Genomic DNA, 24,870 nt, shown 5'->3' on the forward strand with positions numbered 1-24,870 from the left:
CAGTAACAACCAGATAGAAGAAACAGGCTGAACATCACAAACATATCTGTAACTGAAACCTTGCTGCTTTATCCCCTCTTGCTCCCTTGCTTGTTTTCATTCTGCTGGACTCTATTATAATGTCTAAATGGAGGCAAGATTGCAAATTAAAATAAAAGATTCAGATCTGGCTTTTGTTGAGTGACATTTTCATTCCTCCTACTGAATGAAACAAATTCATTTATGTGCTGATTTCAAAGGTTCAACACCGTGGACCAGAGACGGCCACACACTAAATCATTAAAAACTCTGCTGTTTAACCTATGTGCCCTTCCAGCTGAAAATTAAACCAGGTATAGGGAAAAAACCCACAATTATTCACTCTCCAAAGAAATATCCACATTCTGTGAGGAGAGTCTTCTGCTTTCTGGGTCTGTTGACTCTTCCACTCATCTCAGCAGTACCTCCTTGAGCCTGGGCTGTGTACCAAATGCCAATATCCAAGATGGCAATGCTTAAAAGCTGTTCTTTTCCCCCCAGACTGAGGGTTTGTGCTCCACTGATCCCATGTGCTTTCCAGTGCAGTAGGGCTTTGCTGTAATTTGCCTTGTTCGTGTAACTATATTTCAGGTGTGTGTAGGAGTGACATTATTTAAGTTCATGTGAAATGTAAATAAGTCAGACACAGCTGAAAATGTATTTCCTCTGCCATCCCTATATTGTAGAACACAGTGTCACTTCATATTACTTTCCATTATGATAATCTTATTTTAAAGCTGACAGTCATGATTTAATATCCTTGGAAAAGCTTAAAAGTGAGAAGTGTACTCCAGCTACTTTTAGCAGTCTTAAGGAACCCCCTTTCCCAGCATTTGGATTGTCATCATGTGGATTATGAGAGAATCCATACAACTCGTGTATGTACCTTTATAAATAAAACACACTAGGCAGGGAGCCTGGCATCAGTTACTGAGATGGAACCATAATGATATAAGGAATATATTTCAGCCCACCATGAGTTTCGTTACTAATCTGATGCGATCACATTGTAAGTTTTGCCTCTCACAGAAAAATCTAAATCTGTGTCTTTGTCATGTATTATTTATATCCACCCTTTATCCAACAAACCAGTGGTCATAATAAAATTCACCTACAAAAAGGGAAAAATATTCAGAACAAGCCATCAAAAAAGCATTTACCCTAAGCCACATTTAGAGCACTGAGTGTAAAATAACTTCCGAATTACCTCCTTTCATATGTCTATAACTCTTACAGAAGGACTTGCAAACCAGAACTGCAGCAGTATATGCATTTTTCATCTCAGGTAATGGAAAATTATTATTTTATGGACCACTCACCAACACTTGTTTCTTTGTGCCCAGCATTAGAGAATTGTTTCAGTGAGGAGGTTGAGAGTAATGCCAGAGTTCCAGCTGAGAGTGATTCAGATAAGGGCCACATCCAGTTACTGCCAAGCCAGGAGGAACCAAAAAGCAGAAGAGTAAACAACTGCTTTCCTCACACTTACCCTCAGGTGTGAGAACCCTTCCTAGCACAGGCATGAAGCCACACCCTACTTCTTTCCTCTCTCTTGTTGTTCTCAGGATTACAGAGGCAGAGGAATCAGGAGGCCTGGTTGAGTTAATTCCTCATGGTTCACTCTCTGCATGCCATTAAAACCAAGCAGGAAGGTCAGACAATCCTTACTCTGAGCCAAGAAATTAAAAAAAAAATATATATAGACAGGCTGCCCTGGTGTTGGAGCTGCACAGATCTACATTTACTCTTGGTTTCTTAGAAAGATAATAAAAGGCCAGTCGTCTAGAAGAACAGTAAATAGATCAGCTCTCAGTAGCCATACTTCTGTAATGCTCGATACCTCCTATGAATGACAGAAAATATTTACATTCTGAAGTGGATCACTCTCACATAGCCCATTTCTGAAAATGCTGGTTCCATTTTGGGGAAGACACAATACCTGTGTTCAGAAACAATTCTGCTTCTAATTAATTGAAAAGGCTTTCAACTTATCAGGGCACTAAGGAAATGTAATCACAGAGAAAATGCAGCTGTACACACACCCATGTTCCCTCCCACCCCCAAAAATATCCCAAACCCTCAAACCCTGAAGTATGTACCACATGTGGAAGATCATCTTCAGGTTTGATTTGTCTGGGGTAAAATACACCTCCTCTGCTTTAGTTTGTACACTGTCACAACAGTATTCAAACATCTTCCTGCTTGAAAACTTCCCCTGAAGGTCCTGAGGATTACAAGAAAATGTGTTTTCCTGGCTTAGTTGCCAAGAGTTGTGATGGTTCACATTACAAAGGTTGGACAAATATAAAGAAACAGTCCAACATCTTCACACTTCGTATTTGCTTTGGATGTTTCGCTTTAGAGCAATCTTTTCCACCCTGTATACATGGCTGTAGTTTCTACATAACTACCTCCATCTGGCTGGTTTAATGATTAAACTTTTATATATATTTATATTTTACATACTCAAAACAATTTGGTGAGAGCAGGATTCCACCACAGATGAAGGACACTACATAGAGATGGCAAAGAAACAGGGAACAGCCTCAGTACAGAAACCCATCCTGTTGCAGTGAATTAGAGAAGAACATAATTGATGTTCTCCACAGATCTAGAAAAATGGGGAATCTGAAGCCATTTATTCACTCAGCAGCAGCTCCATAACATGAAGCCACTTAGGGACTCTGGCCACAGTTGAATTCTTTGTGAATAAATTCTCCTCAGACACTAACATGTCATTTTCATGGTAACTGATCTGCTCTGCAAAGGAATATTTGTAGCTGGAAATGAAGGGAGGAGGGGGAAATTAATGCCAGTGAAACAGGAGAAAAATCCTGATTTTCAGGTTCACCACGAAGCTTTGGAGCTCTCTCTGGCTTTCAGGATAACGGGAATCGCTTTCCTAGGTGAGGAATAGTTACTTCTTTGGATTAAGCATCAGGGTTTAATGCAATACAAATAAGAAAACTGAGTAAAATGAAATCTTTTTTAACATTTGGAATAGTTCTTTCAGGCCATTTTTCTGTGAAAGAAAATCTTCTGTGTAGGTGGAGAATGCACTTCTCAGTTCCTTTAGGAAAGCTGATGTGTTCCCATGCTAAGGCACTAACTTTCCCTTGCAGAAGCTGAGAAAAGCCCTACAGTCAATTCCCCTCTAATTAACACAGCTCACACAAGTCATTACTGCAGGCAATAATTTGTAATATTAAAGAAACCAAACAGTATATTTTGATACTTGATGGTCAGAGGTCTGTTCAGAGTTATATTTCCACGACTGTGACAAATGAGACAGCAGGAGCTAAGGGCCTTCTCTAATAACACTCTCTTAACACGCTTATTTTTGGAACAAGCTGCTCTTTTTCCATTGTACTGTGCTAGAATTTTTCTCTGTAAAACTCTATTTTTCATGCAGTGTAAAAATAAAAGGCTGAATCACATTCCAGAGATCCCTTTTGTATTTAGGATAGCTGTCCTTCAACCAGAAAAATCCCCTTTAATGAACTAATTCATTAATATTTATTGATGCACACTATTTACATAAAATCCCATAAAGTTAGGGCATTTCTACGAATAGGAAATAATTTTTCCATGCCATTTCACTAGAAAGATTTAAAGAAATTCCATCTTTTAAAGATTACAGGAGTGCTGTGTTCAGTACTGGTGAGAAAACTTAGTACACCTGATCTACCAAAAGAATTCTTTAATAATTTCTCTGAGCATTTATTTTATAATTTTCTTAGTCTGCACAAGGACAAGAATTTTTACTCCAATTTTACTGCTTTACAGCTGTATCAATTCAGGTGGGTATTTGTATGCTTTAAAAAGAGTTTTAGTTTTCTCCTTCACTCACAGTGATTAGAAAGGACTTCTAGTAACAGTTGAAAGAATATTAGAAATATTATCAAATCCCCCTAAAACTTGCTTTTTAGACATAACTAAATGAATTTGCTGTAAGTAAAACATATGTACAGAAAACAAGAGGTAATGGATTTATTGGCAGTTCTTTCAGATGACTTTCAAGACTGTAACACCGCAGAGAAATAAAGTTACCCTAAATGTGTGCTAATGAAACTTCATGCCAACACTCACTATTGATGCTTTTTCTCTCCTCAAATTGATCCAACCAATCAAGAAAGAAAGAGAATTTTCAATGAAAACACAAAACCTATTCACTGAAATTCCCAAGCTAAACTGGGAATGCTATAGACTCTATAGAATGAAAATGATATTATGCTCATCGAATCCCACAGGGCAAGCCCTGCATTCCCTGATCAGTTTTGTCACACAGCTCCTCCTCTGCCTTCAGCTGCTCCTAACTTCTGTAACATTGCCACACCACCACTCCCATTAGCATTAATCCCTGGAATTCCTTTATTTTTCCCCGAGATCAGACTCTGAGGAACATGAGTGAGACCTGGGTGATGAGATGCACAGGAGGCAGGGGATGGTCACCTCTACAATACAACCAGAGGATTACTTCAGCTTGGGAAAAGCCTCCAAGATCATCAAGCCCAACCATTCCCCAGCTGTGCCAGGCCCACCTTGTCCACATCCCCGAGTGCCACATCCACACAGCTTTAAATCCCTCCAGGGATGGGCACTCCCCACCACTGCTCTGGGCAGCTGTGCCAGCGCTGGGCAACCCTTTCCGTGAAGAAATTTTTCCCAATCTCCAATCTAAGCCTCCCCTGGAGCAAGGTGAGGTGATTTCCTGAGCCAGGGGTTGCTGTTCAGAGTCACCTACCTGTATGGGGCTCAATAGAGAAGTAAGGCTGTCCTTCCAGGATGCTATAAACCAGCTTGGCACTATTCCCATACACTGGATCATCTGCATCTGTAGCTGTTACTTTAGTAACAAAGGTGCCTAAATAGAAAGAATACACACAATTAATGTTTACACTCCCTGGAAATTTGCATATCTTATTCAAAAGCTAATTTGAAACAAAAATTCATTTCCTTGTGAGCTGTATAACAATAATGAAAGAAGGAAAAATAACAGTAACAAAGTATTACTTGTGGAACAGAAACAAAACATTTTCCTTCAAGCTGGTATGTGCCAGCAGCGTGAATTTCAGGGTAAAATAAAAGCCATTTTTGTATCTGTATTATTTAAAGTTTCTTTGCAGAATGCATTTAAAGCTACCTGATAGAACTGTGCAGACTTCAAGCATTTGCAAAGGAATCATATCAAAGGGCTACAAAACACAAGGTTAATAATACAATATAATATTGGGCATTTAAGGCTTGCAAATTCACATTTGAAAAAAAACTTTGCTAAGTTACAGAGACCAGATAGAAAAACAATAATAAAAAGGGTTATTTTTTCTTCCCTTGGCTTGCAACCATGATAATGATTTGATGTGGCCACAGTGACGGAGTTGGGACAACAATGATTGTCTCTGAAATGAGTGTCTGCCACTCAGGGGGCCATTGTTCAGCCAGGGTTATAAATTCCATACTCTGACAAAAATAAATAGGAAAAAAAAAATAAGGAAATTACCCTTTTTATCTCTTAGACAACATAGCACTTGCATTTCTGTAAGAAGCAAAATGGAATGGAATTCAGTTGGTTGCATTAAGGTTGCTGCAGAGATGTTTTTTGGCTGACATAAAAGTATGATGGTGTTAACTAGGCTGACAATAAAGACAATATCTACAGAGGGAGAGAAAGCAAGAGCAGGAGAAAGGTCAAGGGCTGAATTATGTTCTGAGAGGAAAATAATGACAGCACCCACCAAAAATCCCCTTTTCTGGATATGCCAGTAAAAATAACCTCCTGTTCCTTCCAACCCTTGGTGTGCTGCTGAATCCTGATCCCATGGCCCTTCAGAACAGGAGTGGCAGAGCAAGGGGAAGGGAATCCCTTTGGCACATCTTCCTCTCTCCCTGTAAGGTTGTTATGGCTTGAGGCAATTTTGGGGGTTACAGTATGTGCTGTATTTAGAGGAATGTTTGCTTATTTAGATATAATTTGCATATGACCTAAGGGCTGCCATTTCCCTCTTTCCCACCTGGCCACTTAAACACCAGGGCAGGGTGTGGGGCTGCGGTTTGGGAGGGCAGGATTTGGGAGGATGGAGAACACCTCTCTCAGGGAGCACAAGTTCTGCATGGACCTAAGTTGTGGCAGGTTTGCTACATGGAAGTAGTGGAGTAATTTCCAGGGAAAGGAGCGTGGGTTGCTGAAATATATCTCACTAGAGCTAAAAGAAAAAAGCCTTTGGCTTGGTCATTTATTTTTGGTGCAAATTTGCCCATTCTTATAGGGGAGAATATTAGCAAAGGGAGGCAGATCAGTGTGAGCTCCACCATGGCCCACCCAGAGGGAAAGCGTCCCCCTAGCATCTCTCCTGAGCTCAGCAGGGGCCAGAGGAGTCCTGCAGCTGGGGCACATCCCATGGAAAAGGAAGATTATGTCACATCTCTCTTTGACAGCTTGCTGAGCCTGTTTTATAAACATGCAAACTGTTCATGTTTTGAAGCTTAACTGTATTTGATGCTGAAAGGTGATCTTATACCTAACCTTTAACGGAACAGTTTTTATCCTGTCACTGGGCCTGAGAAATGGACTTTATCCTCAACTTGGTGGTGTGTTTGTAGGGAATTAACATCAGAAATTTATTGTCTGACCAGTGACAACCAGACACTAACAGACAACTCCTGAGAGCTCTGAGTGGAAATGATAAAGGGCACAGGTGACACATGTGGTGCCCAGCCCTGTGGCAAATTCAGCAGCCTCAGCCTGCAGGTGATACCCTCAGTGCCTTCCTTCACACACAGGAGAATATAAAGAGGAAGGGGGAAGCAGCCCTGGGGCACACTCAGAGGCCGTGGCACAGGCTGCAGAAAACAGGGAACAAGGAAGCTGCAGGAAGCTTGAGCTCGGATGTTGCAGGAAGAGGGACAAAAGGCCCCTCTGTGGCTCGCCCACAGGAGTCACAGAGCACGAGAAGCTGTAGCTAATGGGATTGTCTCACATGTTTAAGTTCTGTTGGCTCGCCTTTGTAGCTCACACCCGTTACAAGGGCTCTGTTTTGCTGTTCCCACAGACAATAATCCCTCAGCCAAGCTGTACCTCCCCTCTCTGGAACTCAGGCTACAGCCCCACCATCCCAGCACATCCCAGCACGTCCCCACACTCCCTGCAGCCCAGTCCCGGGTGTGACACCAGCCATGAATGCAGGCTCAGAGCTTCCTTCAGCTGGAGTCAGGCTGAAGTAGCAGGTGATGTGCTCCTTTCTGTGGCTGCTGTCATAAAACTTGTGGTTTGTAATCTCCTAAGACAGAAGATGTTTGTGCAGAACACCATACAGTGGGACAGGGATGCAATAAGATAAGGCTCATCACAAAGTGAAAGTTTTAGTTAGAGTATTTCATCTAGACTGTTTCATTTTGTTTTCATTATATACTTTATACACAAAGGAAAATAAAGAAATAAAACTGTTGACTTCTTGGAGATTGTGTTTGATTTTCCTAGCTGGCTCTCATTTCAAAGGCCTTCAGAAATAATTACATTGCTTGTTTAGAAAGATTTGATATATAATTTCTATTCTTATCTTTCTTCACTTGAGAATTCCTGGAGACTTTCTATAGATATTTATTTCAAGATTCCCAAACTTGAATGGGTATGCTGATTCTTTGATAAGCACATTCTTTATCCTAAGTGTTCATTAGACACTAAAGTTGAATATACCCTAATAAAAAGCGTTACTCGTGTCTAACACTGCTTCCAATCCTGATGCTCAGCTTTCAGGATTTTTTTCGTGTGATATAAAATAATTCAATCACTTATTGAGACCCTAAGTTCAGCTGAAGTTTATACATGTATTAAAAATACACGGGTGATATGTGTGCCAGTATTTCCAGTTAAAGTACACAAAAGGCAGGGGGAAAGGCATAATCTTATTTTTCTTTCCCTTACAGGTCACCTGAAGTGTGATTATAATCTCACCTAATAAAATTAATGAAGGGAATGGACAACTGAAATACTCTTCTGCCTCCTAGAAATCAATTTCTTCCCCAGCCTGTTTCTGTCTTTCAGCACTTCATTTCCGACCATCACACACACTTCTGAGGCCTGTCAAATCCAGTAATTTGCTCCCAACAATCTTGCTGATGAAAATTGTTTATGGAAGATGTGAGCAATCGTGAAACAGAAATTAAAGAAATAGCTTCCACTATTGAAATTAGTTAAGCTTTGGCACAGTTTAAATTTTATCACCTTTAATTCGATTTTTTTTTTTTTTTTTTTAATGCCTTGAGTCAAATCTTCTGCAGGTGTGAAACACGCCACATTATGCTGTTCACACTGGCAATAATCAGTATATTTAGGAGCAAACTCTGTCCCCTCTGCACCTGCAAGTGATGTTGCTAAGTCAGTGCTGCTCTGGTTCCCCTGCAATGTGCAGAGCTCACATGGAACAACCAATCCCACCCCCACAGGTGACAGAACCTGGGCACCAAAAGATTTGGAGAACTGAGTGAAAAATAACGCAGAAAGAAAGGAACTCACAGCCACCATGGCTCTTGTTTAGGCAACCTCCACACCAGAACTCTCCAAGCTTTGGATTATCAATATTTAAGCAGGATTTTACTCCATTACAGACACTGCAGTTATAAACTACATGTACATAAATACTTTTTACTAGCATAATGTACTTAAAGTTTTAAAGCTAAAAATTTTGTGTTGAAAAAGTTGTAAGAATGCAGGGAAGGACATTTATTAAGTAAATGCTCTTGGAAAAACAACATTCTGGGCTCTGCCCAGCAAATAAAACGCTAAGGTTTCTGTTTGTGTTTAACTTTGACTGCATTTGGCTTGTGTTTGTTTCTTTGTCAATGCTACAACAAACTCATTTAGCCAGGCACTATAAATTTGAAATGGTGCCATTTTTATAAGAAAGCCACTACTGTAGTCCAAGTCACTGTTGTCCTAATTAGAATAATATTGCAGTTTTATATAATCTGGCCCAACAACATAGACACTGTTTTTTTTTCTTTACATACCTAATGTTGCCTTATGTAAACCAAACCTTTTTTTTTTTCGGGAGATGAGGCAAATTTTAAGATGTTCTGTTAAAAAACTTTGTGTGTTTTTTCCTCAGGTACACTTTTGCAGTGATAATGACACTTAAATATGGATTTAACCACCATAAATATAGACTTCACAGAGATTCAACAGATTTTAATTAATGAACACTTCTGATGTGCTTTAAACATTAGCCATTGTTGATTGTTTTACTCTGTCTTTACAGCAGGCCAGCAATCAGACACACAATTAACAACGGGAGTATTTTTATTTGGTTAGGTGAGGAAGCCTGTGTTTGCTGGCGAACTAAGATTAAAAACCATCATAAAAAATAAGATGTGTGTACTCAGCTAGTGCTTTTCTGTTGTTTTGGCTGTGTTTTCACGTGCAAGCCAGGGTACAGATTCTGCACATTAGTCAGAAAGAAAAATGCATATGCTGCCACAGGGAGCAGGAAAGCAAATTCTTTTGGTGTGGCAGTGAAATGTGCGTACTGGGAAAAGAAAAAAATCCAAAAAATCAAATGTGAATGTTCTAGAGGAGGTAATGAATAGTTGGTGCCAGGAATTTACATGAATCCATATTCAATGAACAACCATTTTGCTGAAAGATTGCAATGGCTGGTAAAAATAAATAACATGACCATAATGAAACCTCGTGGAACCATGTTTTCTCATCTTCCCAGGGACTTTTGGGTTTGTCTGGGTTTTTTTTGCTTTTCTGATGCCCTTTTTGGTCTCACTCACCCTTTTTCTCCTAACCTTCCCAAATCTTGACAGGCTGAAATCTCCATTTCATTCCAAAGATCTGATTACCAACCTGACAGGACATTAGGAGAGTATTTGCATGGCAAAGCCTCACCATTATTTACCAACTCTTTTGTTTCCCTAAGAGGATCCCTGTGCTTCAAAACCTTCAGCTGGCTTTGGAGTTGGGCTGATGGAAGCCCTGCAGCCAGGGGTGGTCACACAAAGCATTGTTTGTACCCAGCAGGTCAGATAAGCATTCTTTCCAAAATGAAGCCTTTTCTTCACTGTCCTTCTTTGCTATAATCTCACAGGTAGCATGACAGTTGTTGTCATGGTAACAATTTTTTATTGAATAAAACTGCAATAATCTCATAAAAACCTGCATAACTTCTTGACATGTAAATTATTACTGCCTCAAAGCTGAAGGAACTTATTTATTTTTCATTGTTGTTCATTTTTTTAAATGCAAAAACATAGTTTTAAGCCTTATCATCCTGCATGATTGCATGAGACCATTTCTAAACACAAAATCTATGAATTAGAGGTTTCACTAAGCAAATAAAGGAAATGTATATGAAATAGGAATCTGTTTAAAGCACTCCAGAACTTGTTAACATATGCAAATTATCCATATAAAGTATCATTGCATATCTTGGTGCTCATGCAGATATATAAATACACACATAAATTGTGGGAATGTTGCTTGAGTGTTTAAGGGTTCTTTTGCAGATCATATGCTATTATTTCAGCTCTACCTTCTGCACCTGCATTGGAATGTATTTTTATTATTATTAACAGCCACTTCATTGCCAAAGCTCTGGGAGCCCAGTGTGTGCATCAGATCTCACAGTGCAGGAAGGTTCTTTCCCCAAAGACTCCAAGAGCCAAGTACCAGGAAAGACAAATACAGACAGAAAGAGACAAGGAGGTTGTTGGACTTGATCCTTGTGGGTCCTTTCCAGCTCAGGAATTCCATGATTTCATGATTCTGTGCTGAGAGGATGTAAATAGCCCTGGGAAGGAATGCTTCCAGCACATGGTGGTGCTGCTGCCTGACCTACAGCGCTCACAGGACATCAGAACCACACAAAAATGTCAGGGGCTGCTTTGGGAACAGATGACAGAGGGCTTGGGTGAGTTTTCCAGATCCTCCCACACTTAGAGGAAAGCATGTGAAAAAGAGAAAAATATCTGCTTTTTAAATATCTGCTTTTTAAATATCCATTGGACCCTTAATGAATGAAAAATTAATGAGGCAAGAGATGACACCTTAAGCAGAGGTAAACAGTAGAGATATGGGCCAGAACACTCCACTGAGGGAAAAATGGACAACTTGTGCTTGCCATGCTGGAGAAACAGGAATGTCAGCATGAATTCTACTGTATCTATGGCAGAATCCAATATGCAATTATTTCTAGAGGTAGAAATGAGAAAGAAAATTTGTGTATGTTACAGATGTAATACTGGTGTGTTGGTGATGAGAACCACATAAATACACAGATACAAGACTTCACTGAATCTTCTGCAAAGGCAAAAACAACAACAAAAGCTTCCTTGCAATGAGAAATTGTACAAGGAGGAATAGCTTCCCAAGGGAAATAACAGAATCCTCCTCACTGAGGAGTTCACTCTCTTGCACAGGATGCTGGATAATGTATTCTAAGGGAAAACCCTGGAAAGACAGGAAGATTAACTAATAGGGTAATTTGTCTTTCCCAGCTGTAATTTATTTGACTCTAAGTAGTGAAATACTGTGATGCTGTCATGGTCTTGTTTATGATGATTAAGGTAAGGAAGAAGGAAAAGAGGGTTATTCATACAACTCAGTTTTAGGCTCAGCTGGTTAAATTACACACCTAGCTGAACCAGCTGCCTGCTCTACCTGAGGGAGGAAGACAGAATCATCCTCTCCTGGAATCCTCCTTTCTTGGCTGACTGGAGAGGAACAGAAATTAAATTGGCCAGCTAATGTGAATGCCTAAATTTCAATCCTGTGACTCTTCTCTTTTGAGGATGTATTCAAAACAGGCCACCCCAGTCTCTGACTCCAGCCTTCCAGGAACTGCAAGTGTGTAAAGCTGACACTCCACCAAACAGGACAAGGAGAAACCTTGCAAGAATTTTGGTTTTGTTTACATTAATTTCTCTCTATATCATAAAATCCTGGAATCGCAGAACAATTTAGGTTGGAAAAGCCCTCCAAGGCCATCGAGTCCAAGCTGTGCCCCATCCCCACCTTGTCCCCAGCCCAGAGCTCTGAGTGCCACCTCCAGCCCTTCCTTGGACACCTCCAGGGATGGCCACTCCAAACCTCCCTGGGCAGCCCCTGCCAAGGCCTGAGCACCCTTTCCATGGGGAAATTCCTGCTGCTGTCCACCCTGAGCCTCCCCTGGAGCACCTTAAGGCCATTTCTTCTCATGTATACCTTTCTCAACACCTGTGTGCACTTACATACTCATACGGACACCTGTATACACTTTCTGAACTAAACTGCAACAGACACAGTTCATATTCTGTTTTTAATATTAAACATGAGTTACAAAGCATGGCTTGCTTGTTTTGCCAGTTTGTTTTATGTAAGTAGTTCAATGTAATCTCACCGAAATGCACAGAAAAAGAGATTTTTCAGTACTTTACAGACCTATAGGAAATGGCAGATGCTGCCCTAAAGAATTGGTAATCTAAACCAAAAGTTTTAGCACCTGAAAATCTGGTTGAATGAAAGAATCTGGAAGAATCTAACAGCTTGGTCTATAATAAATTATGTAGCACCATGCAGGAAAATGCAAGAAGCTGTTTCCTGGTTCCACCAGTAAAATATTCCTTTCATACCTTTGATACACTAAGTCATGTTTAGCTCCATAAGCAGAAGAGGTATCCAGACTGTTTCTCCCAGACTGTTACATATTTCACAATGAAATTTTTGGAGTAGATGCTTTAGGAAGTTAATGAAACCTTTAAAGAATGTTAATGTCATGCAGTACATGTTTGAGTCCAAATCCCTGAGCAAACGCACAACCCACCGCATGTAATGCAACAGTGTTTGTGCAGATTGCTCATGTGCCGTTTTAAGGACGTTTTATCATGTGAGGGAAATGCGAAAAACATATTGTATGCAAATGTGTGACTGCAGAAGTATGAGAGGAGCTGGCTATGCCTGGAGAAAAAGGCTGTTTGTACATCCACAGAACGGAGCGAGCTGGCAGCCCCGCACCTCGCAGCTGTATAATGAGGGCTGGAGGAAGCGTGGCTGGGAAATCTAATCAACTGCATATTTTACCATTTTTTGTCTGCATAAACTAATTGTTTTGGAACTCTGATTGTGCCTTTTTAACATAACCTTTTGGAAGCAGAAATATTTTACAACAGAAATGCATATTCAGATTTAGGGATATGGATGCCTCCCCGGCAATTATCCTGGCTGATGTTACCTGGGTTTACCTGAGTGGATCTAACAAGAGGGGACACTGCCTTTTCAGTTTTAAGGCTGGCAGTTCTTTCTTGCTACAGCTTATGAGATGGTGCCATTAGAGAGCCTGCAGGTATTCCTTTACAAATTCCCCTGGGTGGCTGTTTGTTAGGATTAGTACACGGTTTGAAACATCACAGGCAACAGCAGAAGGGTAAAATGTATTTTATGTTTGGCTTAAAGAATTATGTTTTCCTTTCATGAGTTTTTTTTTTTTTTTATTCTCCCTTTAGATATCACCCTTGCTATAGAATATTAATTGATATTTGTGAGAGAAGTGGGAAATAGCTCCTCTTCTGTTCAGGACTTTTTGAAAGACTGCTTGTCTCTAATCAATTGACTATTTCATCAGCATTCATTCTGCGAGGTCCCCAGGCAAAGGCAGTAAAATTGGATGATCACTGTACACTATATTATCAAGCAGAAAAAAAGGTACTGTAAGTCTTGTTGATGCCAGTGGAAGTTTCAGGTTATGCTCAGGTGTATTGTAAAAAAATATAAATAAATAATAAAGCAGCCTAGGCTGTTTACTGCAGAAATTCTTTCATTTATGACTTTGTGTGGTGAGAAGAGAAAGTGGCTGCTATCATTCTGCAGCTTTGATGCTCTGCTCACTTTGTTTGGGAGAGCGAAGCCTGGCGTGCCAGCAACTGTAACCCAGGGTGCAAAAGCAGGGTCTGAAATATTGTCCCCTCAGGCCACTGGGGCCAGCATGTGGCAGCAGAGCCCTTCTGGGCCCAGGGAAGGGGCATGGTTAATCAGCTGCCCAGCAGCTCCCACGGCTGATTCCTGAGGATGCTGTGTTGACAGCAGCTCCACAGGCAGTTGCTGAGCTGTTTTCATGGAAAAACAAGAAGTATTGCAGATTCAGGACCTAAACAAAGACAGAGGTATCAGCTCAGGGCAGGGTGGGGAATGACCAGTGCCAGAGAAAAAAGTGGATTCTGAATTGCATCTCATTTTGCCAAATATCAAGTGTGTCCCTCAGAGAGATGTCTAACACAGGCCACTTAATGAAGAGTTTGAGTAGTGTTGGTCCCCAGCGTTCTAAAGCCAAGCCTTTGTGCTAGCAGGGGAATAGAAGTTACAGCAATCAAAGTTTCTGTGAAAATATTACCCCACTGAACTTAATTTTCTGACCTAGAACTTTCTACCCTGTGGTGAGACCTTCTCTACATTTCATGTGATTGAAAAAGGTGAGATTATTCTCCAGACCTGTTCTGTGGCATTTCACAGAGCATCAGTCTGGCAGGAACCTGTGCTGCTCTACTTCCTCTCCTCCCTCTGTTTTCCACTTAGGCATTACCCCTTGGCCAGAAAACGGGCTCATGTCTCCAGACAAGCTGCTTACAAAAATGAGATAACACAGTTTCAAAGCCTGCAAAATCAAGCCCTACCACTCTTTGAAACACGTTATTTTTCCTTCAAAATTTTACATTTTGGGAAATTGTGAGAAATCCATGCTGAGAATAGATTTAAACTTGTAACCAGAAGAGAATGCATCAGAAACCTGAGTCAGAGACTTATTTTCACACAGTCACAGAACACAAACACAATGACAAATTTGATATGTACAAATGGAAGCGACCACAAAGGACTTTAGAAGCAGAATATCTGCAAAAATAACAAGGTGTTTGTGGCTATGAGGCAAGAGGAAAAACCACAGTAGGACAGATTCTTGTAGGTACACAGGACATTCACCTGAGACTGCCAACATTTCCTCTGCTCTGCCATCACATGATCAAAATGTGACAGCTGTGTCTGTCTGTCCTCATCCTGAAAGAGGAACATCATGGAAAGATGAATTTCTCCATCTGGAAGAACTCCATAAGGAACTGTGACTTCACTTCTGATCCCAGCAGATTTTTCCTGCAGAGTTTATCTTCACTATGTGTCATCTGCACAACTTTCCTTCGTGCCAAGGGAATGCACGTGTGCAAAAAATGGATGATTTGTGACAAATTGCTGCCAGTGAATGGAGAGGAAGAAAGGCAGTGTTTGTCTAAGAAACCAGCACACATCAATAGCTCCACACCTTGCACAGGTAAGTCAGGCCTTGCTCCTAAGGACCACTCAGTGACTTCAGAACCTCAATACTTAAGTATTTTCTGCCATTGGCACAAACTACTTGGAGCAATCCCACTGATTTTGGTAATTTTCTATTGTCAATCAAGCTTAGTACACTCAGGACAACAGAGATGGGGACAGCTAAAGCGTCAGCCTACAAACCCCTAAAGAATTTCACCATGGTCCTCAAGCTCATAATGATCACGTAAGAACAGTACAGAAAGATAATAACATTTTTGATCAGACCTCATGAGAAATGAAAGGCACAGAATAGCAGCACATGCTCAGAACTGTTTTCTCAGGGCTCAACAGCCAGTCAGGTTAAGGAGCAGCCAGCCAGCCCTGGTGTTGGGTGTCCTGAGCCCTTCCTGAACGTTGTGCATGCCCATTTTAAACACGTGCTAACTCACCAAAGAAATCTCACATAAAACTCCTCGGTCCCACAGCTACTGAATGTGATTATGCACAAGAGGAACAAGTGGAGGAAGAAGATGACATGAAAATACAGGGTTTTTTTAACAGCTGGTACATTGTTGCCATATTTTACAACATCTGCTGGTTTTTCCCTCAGCTTTTGCACTGCCTTTGCATTTACCCTTTGGGCTAATTTGTACTTGACCCCAGTGCTGCAGTCCCTTTAGTCCACAATTTTGTGACAAACTATCATTGATTTAACAGTCATGCTCAGTGCCTTAAAAATCAATGATAAAGACCCCAGCAAGACAGTGCGGTTGATCTTGATAACATTTCAGGTCAGGTTTTTATCACAACTTTCTAATTTGTCAAGTTATTTTATCACTATTCATGTCAGACGTTGCATGATTTCATATGCAGCAGGTTTTGTCCTTTTGCAAACAACTTGTAAGTGGAAGAGAATGAATGTCTTTGGGAGAACTGGAAAGAAAGCTGCACTATGTACAGTGTGCTCCTAATACACCTGGCTGGACTAAAGAACTCTGCCCTACTTTTGAAAGGAAAAAAAAAAAAAAGATAGAAACTCTTATCTGCAGTGGTGTAATCAAGGGCAAACCTTGATTCAAGGGAGCACATTCCTAAGTAGATGTACTTGTGCCAAAACTGAAAATTGATATTCTGACTCAACTGAAAGCCTAAACCCTTTCCAGTAAAGACCTTTCATGGAGGCATTTAAGGACAAAAATATTCTAAGCTTTTTCATATTGTTACTGTCTTCAAGTGGCGAAGGCAAAAGCATTTCTAGAGCAATGTCAGACTGAATTCCACTGCGTGTACCTTATTAATTTTTTTGTGACTGTCAGGAGAAGCCTTAATATTTGCAGATTATTAAAGTTTGTCTGTTTACCTTAATTCAGGCAAACTATGAGAGAATTCTCTTCCCTTATGGCTTTTGTTCTTTTTCCATCTGTGTCCTTTTTTATTTCACCAACACGTTTGTCACTCTGCTTCAGTCGTCTCCTGTCTTTCAACATGACACTCGCTGTCTAAACACTCCTGGCTGTACTGAGAGCAAAATCAAGAGATTTCACTCCTCATTCCTGTCCTGAAAAAAGGGATCCTAAAACTCTGCTTCAGGAGACAATATCTACTTTGGCTCCCATTACCACCTCTGCACATGTTTTGGGGAATTCATGAATCTGTGTGTAGCTGAGAAGGTAACACAGAAACAGAATATACTCAAGGGAGGGTGTGGGTTTTTTTTTTTTTTTTCTCTTTTCTTTCTTCCTATTTTTTCTTTTTTCTTTAAATAAGCTACAGAACTGGTTTCAATTACCCTTATGGATCTTCCAAGCTTGCTCATTCATTTACATAATATTCTATCTTCACTGCAGGCATATATACAGAGTTCAGAGACAAATGGGGAGGGAAAAAAATAGAGTTTAGGGGTTCTTCCTCCCAGAAGCACCGACAAATCGGGGTTTTTTTATTTTTTACGGTTTTAACTGAGTTTCTACCCCAGTGTGCCCTTTTACATTTTAAAGTGATTAAGCAAGATTTACAGAAAAATTAAATTATTTCCTATTTGTGAAATGTAATACTTGGTATAACGAAGTAATTCCACAGATTTCACTTTTTGATCTTTGATTATTTAAGAAAATTAGTATCATAATTAAAAGATTAAAGTGCACCATTTCAGCAAAGAACATATTCTCCATATACACTATTAGCTTTCACAAGCAAAATCATCATTTTTGGAGTTGGGGAACAGGGCTTACTGTGGTAGATTATGCAGGAATTACAGTTTAAAAAAAATCCAATTTAGTTCTCAAAACTTTTTTTTTTTTTTTTTTTTTTCTGGAATGTGCTGGGTCTCCTTGCTCACAGAGAGAGAGAAATAAATGATTTCAGAATAACTGAACAGAGTGACGCGGTCGGCACCGAGCGCGTGTGGGAGTGTGCTCTGCAGAGACAGCTGAGAAGTGAGCAGCACTCCTCCCAGAGAGAGCTCCGGGTAATACTGATCCTCTTTGCACCAGGCAGTGGGAGGAGAGCCATGCAAATCCTTTTGTTTTAGTAGGGAAGCAGGATTTTCCAGAGAGCACCAGAACACAGAATAAGAACCAGGGGACGCCGTGGCCGTGTGCAGCTCTCGTACGCTGGCACACACACACAGCCCCACATGTGCTGGCACACATTGCAGCTAGGGACAGAATCCCAGAACTGCCACGGAAAGGACAGTAAAGATCATCCAGTGCCACCCCTGCCATGGGCAGGGACACCTTCCACTGTCCCAGGCTGCTCCAAGCCCCAATGTCCAGCCTGGCCTTGGACACTGCCAGGGATCCAGGGGCAGCCCCAGCTGCTCTGGGCACCCTGTGCCAGGGCCTGCCCACCCTCCCAGGGAACAATTCCTTCCTAATCTCTAATCTAACCCTACTCTTGTCAGTTTGAAGCCAGTTTTCATATCCCCATAGTTTATCATTCCAGTTCTAGATAGTCAGAACAACCCCTGACATTCCTATAATATATCTCTTCTAGCCAGGAACATAAGACCAGGTCTAAGGTACCTATTAGAAAAACTGCATTGTGTTAGAACCTTAGAACAATGGAAGGTTAAAGCCTTCATCTGTATTTCATGCACTGCCTTCCCCAGAGGCCCAAAAATAAAATGCCTTGTACTGCATCCTCATTATATAAGAACTATATATAGAGAGCATATGAGTTCGTCTTCTGTTTCAGAACAGAAAATTGATATAAGCGTTTTGAGGAAAGAAAAGGTTCAGCAGAACTTTGTTTTATCCTGAGTAAGAACACTGCCTAGTAATGCCTGTGTTGTACAAGTGTCAAGGCTGAAATTGGCAGTGGGTGGAGATCTCTTTAAGGGAATTAAGTAAGTGGATAATGGAAGTGAAATACTCTTAGTGGCGGGAAAATAATAAAAATTCCTTAAACTCTGAAAGGGAGAGTCTTCCTATAAACATCATAGAGGAATTAAAGTAATTTTATGAAAGCTAAAAAAAACTTCAAGAAATCTAAAATAATTTACAGTGAGTCCTTTCCTTCAGCTTTTGATGTTGTTACCTGTGGGTCAAGAGAGGAAAGCAGACGGAAATAGTAACAGAAGCATTAGTGAAGGGTAACACTCTTATCTTCCACTTTCCAGCCTTGACATTTGGTTCCATCAGAGATTAAGACACAGACTCCACTGCCTCTGCTGCAGAGACTTTACACTGATTCATGTCCCATGTAATGCAATCAGGACCATTCTCTGAGTTCTGAAGCAACAGCAGAGAAATAGGTTTTGTTTCTCAACAAAAGAGCAGGAGTGCACATTTGTGCTTCTGTAGAGCAACAGCTTGGAAATATGCACCCATAGGAATGTCATGTGAAACACGTGGAAGGGCCAGGGATCCTAAGGGAAGGATGTGCAAAACTCAGAGCTAATGTAATAAACCTCAGGCCTCTCAGGTGATTTATTGCAAATCTCTACCTATATTTGTGTTAGAAAAAACTGCCTTTGGACAAAACTCTTCCATGCAACCTAAGAATACATAACAGTGTGGAACTGTGTCCTTTCAGAGGCAGGTCAGTGAGGAACTGTTTCTCTTTTTCCAACACACTTGGGGAACAGGTGAAACATCTTCCTCCAGGACCCAGCCCCTTTTAGTATTCCCTAAACTATATCCAGCCATTGGATATTTCTACTACAATCCTCTATCATAAAGTTTTCCCAGATGAAGTTTTAACTTATAATTCATCTCTCATGACCTTTCTTCACATTTTTCCTTCTTCTTTCACCCTTTTTCAATTGTTTTGCTTTCCCTCTCTTTTGTTAATATTTCATCTTTTAATTCTCTTTTATTTCCTTCCTCTCATTCATTTACCATCTTTTAAACCTCATGTTAACAATTTACTAGATTTTTATTCATCTGATGTCCTGACTAGTTTCCAGTTAAAGTTTTCAATTTGGGGTTTGGTTTTTTTTCTCCTCTTTACAGTGAATACTGCTTGGATAGGGGCCATGTCTTTATTACAGATTATAAATATACAACAGATATAAATTATTTTTATAGTAGGCTTTGTGATCAGAAACCATCTTTTCTTTTCTTGCATGTATCTTTATTTTTTTTTTCCTAGAATACTACATAAACCCCATTCACAAAAGAAATAACAGCATTCAGTTTTCCTTTCTCCTTCTCCCACACAGGGTTTTTTTTGTTTGTTTGTTTTGTTCTGGTTTTTTTTTATTCTCACTTTTTATTTAATTGAGTCATTTGCTCACCTAGAGCTTGGCTGAAATATCTCCTGAAGGCAGGTCCATATTATGTTTGTGCCGATGCATAATTAGAAGTAACTCAACACATAAAAGCTGTGTTTTAGTAAAAGAGCTGAAATGAAGGCTTGAAAATTCACATATCAGTTTTGGCACAAGCAATTCAATGCAATCAAGATATGAAAATCTGCTGGAGAAGAGTTGATTTAAAAAAGCGAAGCCTCAGGTATGGCCATGCAGTCAGTGCATCACACCTGTATCTGACAATGACTCGGTGTAACTCACTGTGCTGTGAGCCAGAGGATGGTTCTGGCTCCTCACATTCCTCCTCTTTTTAGCTAAATAAGAGTGGTGTTTTTGAAACTTTGTGATAGGACGCTGCTTTATTTCACAAAGTGCCTTGGCACTCCTTCAATTACCTTGCTTTGACAGATGTAGACAAATCTCTGAAAAGCACATTATCCTCAACCTAACACTAAAATGCTTTAGAATTTCTTTTGCATTTCATGGCTAGATTTTGATGCTTTTGCTTATAATGAATTCTTCTATTGCCCTGAAATGGATTCCCTTGGTTTGGTGGGTTTGCTTCCCTTTGGCTTCAGTGACAGTGGAAGGTGAGCTGCACTCAGTGTGTGCCATGGGGAGTGAGGCCCTGGGTGTGTCAATATCTGCCTCTGAGAGGACATTCACTTGCACACACAAACCAAGGGACAAACTATGCAGAAAAGATTCTAATATATTAATCCATGAGGAAACAGATTCATGCTAATCTGACAAAATGAATAAATATAAGTAAAATATATTAAGAAGATTATGTTCTTCTCCTTTCTCTTTTCTGCTTTCACACAGTTAATTTCCCTTTTCACCATCTTTTTCCACAGCTTTCTCTGCTTTTCCCTTCCATCATCCATGCAAATCCTGTGGCTAATTAGTTAAGTCCACTCTAGAGCCTAACCATCAATTCCCAGACACAGCATCTTTCATTTCAATGTTTTTGCCTGATTACAATTGCACTTTGAGGAAAAGAAACAAGTATGTATCAATGCCCTGCAAGTGTAGGAAAACACACAAACAGATAATTAAACATCAACAAAGTATCAATAGGATTAGAGCATCATGCTGGGACAAATCTTGATAAATCCTTCTCAATAACAATACTCTAACTGCAGTGTCAGAAGGGAAATATAAATTTAGCCCATTAAAGTGTTGTTGGACAAAGAAAGACACATTAATACAGCTGTTAGTCATTTTCTTACTGCTGAGGGACTCGACTATTGTGCTGCAGATGAAAGCTTCGGCCAAGAAAAGATTTGAAAATATGCAAATGAATGCTAACAACATAATAAACACCTTATTATTCATCACCAACTCAACAGCCTCCTGGCATGGCCAAAGCTGCGAGCAGTCAGAGTCTGGGATGCTCAGACATACGTACCTACAACAGACATTTCGGGCACCGTGGCGTGGTAGGGGCCCTCTACAAACTCCGGGGCGTTGTCATTGATGTCCTGAACCTTGATGATGAATTCTGAGGGGGGCTCCAGGGGCTGGTTCGTGTCCCTGTCCACTGCCTGGGCTGTGAGGGTGTACTCAGCCTTCTCCTCCCGGTCCAGCCTTTTCATGGCATGGATGTCCCCAGTCTTGTCATTGATCACAAAGATGGTTCCAGCTCCATCTCCCGACAGAATATACTTGATTTTGCTGCTGCCAGGGTCCAGGTCTGTGTGCAACTAAAAGGGGGGGGGGGGGGGGGAGAAAAAAAAGTGCATTTTAGAGACAAAAAATGTACACACAGAATTTTGGGGTTTTTTTGCTTTGGTCTAACTACACATTTTCTCAAGTTGCTCCTTTGTACTTCAATCCCAGCACCGGTGATCCATAGCTCAGCTTGAATACACATGGAGAGCAGGGATTTATGCACACTAATCAAAAATGAATGCAATCACAGGCATAATTAGACTTTCTATTTAAAAAGCAGCTGTTATATATATTTTAAATCTCCATTCTAAAATGTAAATGCTTTCAGAACCATTATCAGCCAAAATGAACAAGTACAAAATGTCCTTAACCTATTAGATCAAAGGGTGAGGGAAGGGTTAACAATAACATATGTTTAAATCTAACTTCCTATTTTTTGTTATTACTTTCAGCTTATTTCCAGGTGATTGGAAATGGTTGAACACTGGCATCTATGGAATCTTGTTACAGACAGCAGTCACAGAAATTCAGAACTCTATCATAACTCAGATCTTCGCAGAACTTAAAAGGTTCTAAGATCTTTATTCTAAAAGTATGTGCCCTGGAAGAAGGATCCTTGCACACATCTTCTCATTCTCTTCTAAGTCCCATCAGAATAAAAAGAAAAAAAAAATGTATTTAATTTGTATTTAGCTCTTCAAAAAACAAGACAGGATTATAATAATATGAAGCAGTATAAGAAGGAGAGGTTTTTTATTTTGATTTTTTTATTAATTAAAACTGCAGACAAAGGACTTTCATTGATTTTTTGCAGGCTCAGAGCCAAATACTGAATATCAGATTATCTCCAATATTTTTTAAGTTGTGAAGGTGAGAGTGTGAATTGGTTGGACCATATGTATCACTGTCAACACATTCAAAATTACAGGATAAGAACTTGAATACACAGTAATAGTAGTTTAAGTTCTGTTTACTATTAGGTCTAACACACTCAATATGATCAATAAGAAGTGAATAACGTTATTAAAAATGTAACTTGCATGTGTTATTATTTATCTCTGCCTCACGAAAGATAGTCTGAAGGAAATGTGTACAACTTGCTTAGGCTGCAACGTGAGTTACAACCAATACTGGAAGACTTTTTCCTGTTTGCTCATTTTGTGCAGACAGCTCAACAGAAGTTGTTGCTGGTTATGCATTTTACTCTTCAATTGATAGCAGGGGTTGCCAGGGCCAGGCAGCAGCATCATTTAATATAAGAGCTTGCATTAGGATATTAAAATAGGTGTGGAAAAAAGCCTTGTAACGCCAGCTACAGCCAAACCACAGGGAGATTCTGATGTCACAAGTGGCTCTGCAGGTTCTTCTGTCCATAATTGGTCACAAGCAGTTCTATCTACAACCCATCTGTTGAGGCATTCAGCTGTTCAAGAGCTCAGGAAACCCAAACCTCGGTGTTTTGCAGTGAGAACAGTGGACAGCAGCAGCCAGGGCTGATTTCCCTGTTGATGTGGTTTGTTACAGATACAAAATCCTGGCCACCAGTGCATTCCCTGCTCTGCAATAATGGCAGAACTCCCACGAACCACACGAGGTGTAAACTCATCCTCTGTGTTTTGCTGGGCAGCATTTTATTACACCACCATTGTTTTAACAACTTTTTCAGAGCACTTTAGCTGTGAATATGTATGACTCAATCCAGTTCCCTCTTCCTACCCAGCCCACAGGAAAGTACACAGAGATGTCAAGCGACAGCTGAGTCCCTTTTCCAAAAGTTCAATCTGGTTTTCTTTTTGCACCTGCCATCAGCTCCTGCTTGAGAACAATCAGCCTCGTTTACTCAGCTGCTGCCCTCTCCTCTTGGTTGGTATCACAGTTTTGCCTGCTCAGAAAGTTAACACAACTCTTTTTTGCCTTTAAGATTATTGTCCTTACAACCCTTATTTTCAGGGCCCCAGAGCCTGTAAAGATCAATCCAGAATCTGTTTGTGTTTTAAACAGATTGTTTATGATTTAAGCATCTGTTTGTTCCCTGAATAAAATCTATATGGCATTAAGATTGCATATGAAGCTTTTGGCAGCATGTTCAGAGCTGAGTGGCAGTGATGTAATATCACAGCATTGTCTGGACACCCACAGCTCAGCAAAGGAACTGGGAACATCTCAGCTCACCCAGCTACACAACAAAAAGCTAGAATCTGATTTTTTAAGAATAAACCAGATATCCCACACAGACATTTGAGAAGGCTCAAAGATTCTCCAAGTTGCTATCTGCTAATAAGTAGGAGAGGCTGTCTGTATAATCTCAGGTTTTACCCATAATATCCAACAGCAGATACGGTTCATAAATCAGTTCTGGTAGATATTAATGCAGAGCTATAAAACCTCTGCCGTTCTAGTGAGACACCAACAGTTAAAATGATAAAAATGTCTATGATTGCCATTAATCGTTCCCTCTAAGAAGTTAAATTCCATTCTATCAATAGCAAGAATTGCTATATGCTATTCAAATATTGTTATTTGACACACTATAAAATGAAGGGCTAAACATTAAACAAAATAGAAGAGCTAGGAGTATTTTATAATATTAAAGGTGAAAATAAGTCTGATGAGTGGAAGATCAGTTTTTTAACCAAACATTTATAGTGACAAAAATTAGTTTGTTGTTGTTGTTGTTCTTTAATAAAAAAGACATAAATGTGGCATTTACTACAATCAATGGGGAGCACCCGGACTGACTTAAATAATTAAAATTTTTTTTCTAGGTTTTGAAGTCCTTACACTCTAATATCAAAATATTATAAGAAATGACCTATGGAAGAGCCACTTCTTCAAAATCATTTTATTGTTTAGATTTAAGATTAAGTCATCATCACCTACGACAAAGTTATATCACAGTCTGAAGTTTTAAGTCAGACAGCACAGCATTTTTCCCAAGTAATATTTCCTCTCTTCTACCAGACGTGAATGATAATTTACTGCAAGAGTCAAGCTTCAGCAAGCAGTGTTCGTGTGAAGGGTAAAGATCATTAAACACGTAATTATATAGGATCTAGGTGAATGATAGAAGGGCATAATGACTATGAGAAATGAATAGTGCTTTCTGCTCAAAAAGCCTCACAAATGTAGATATGAAACTGCTTTCCATGTC

General features: G+C 40.0%; 1 protein-coding gene across 1 annotated transcript in view; it reads right to left on the reverse strand.

The window, feature by feature from the left end:
- CDH8 (cadherin 8) overlaps window positions 1–24,870 on the reverse strand; it is a 149,542-nt gene that overhangs the window by 75,306 nt on the left and 49,366 nt on the right. Inside the window, exons 4-5 of the mRNA XM_010396509.4 lie at window positions 21,457–21,751; window positions 4,763–4,882 (exon numbers count right to left, since the gene is read on the reverse strand). Of these exons, the coding sequence (XP_010394811.1) occupies window positions 4,763–4,882; window positions 21,457–21,751 (415 nt within the window). The remainder of the gene's footprint in view (window positions 1–4,762; window positions 4,883–21,456; window positions 21,752–24,870) is intronic.

Source organism: Corvus cornix, chromosome 11 (genome assembly GCF_000738735.6).
Source record: "Corvus cornix cornix isolate S_Up_H32 chromosome 11, ASM73873v5, whole genome shotgun sequence".
NCBI classification, from domain to species: Eukaryota; Metazoa; Chordata; class Aves; order Passeriformes; family Corvidae; genus Corvus; species Corvus cornix.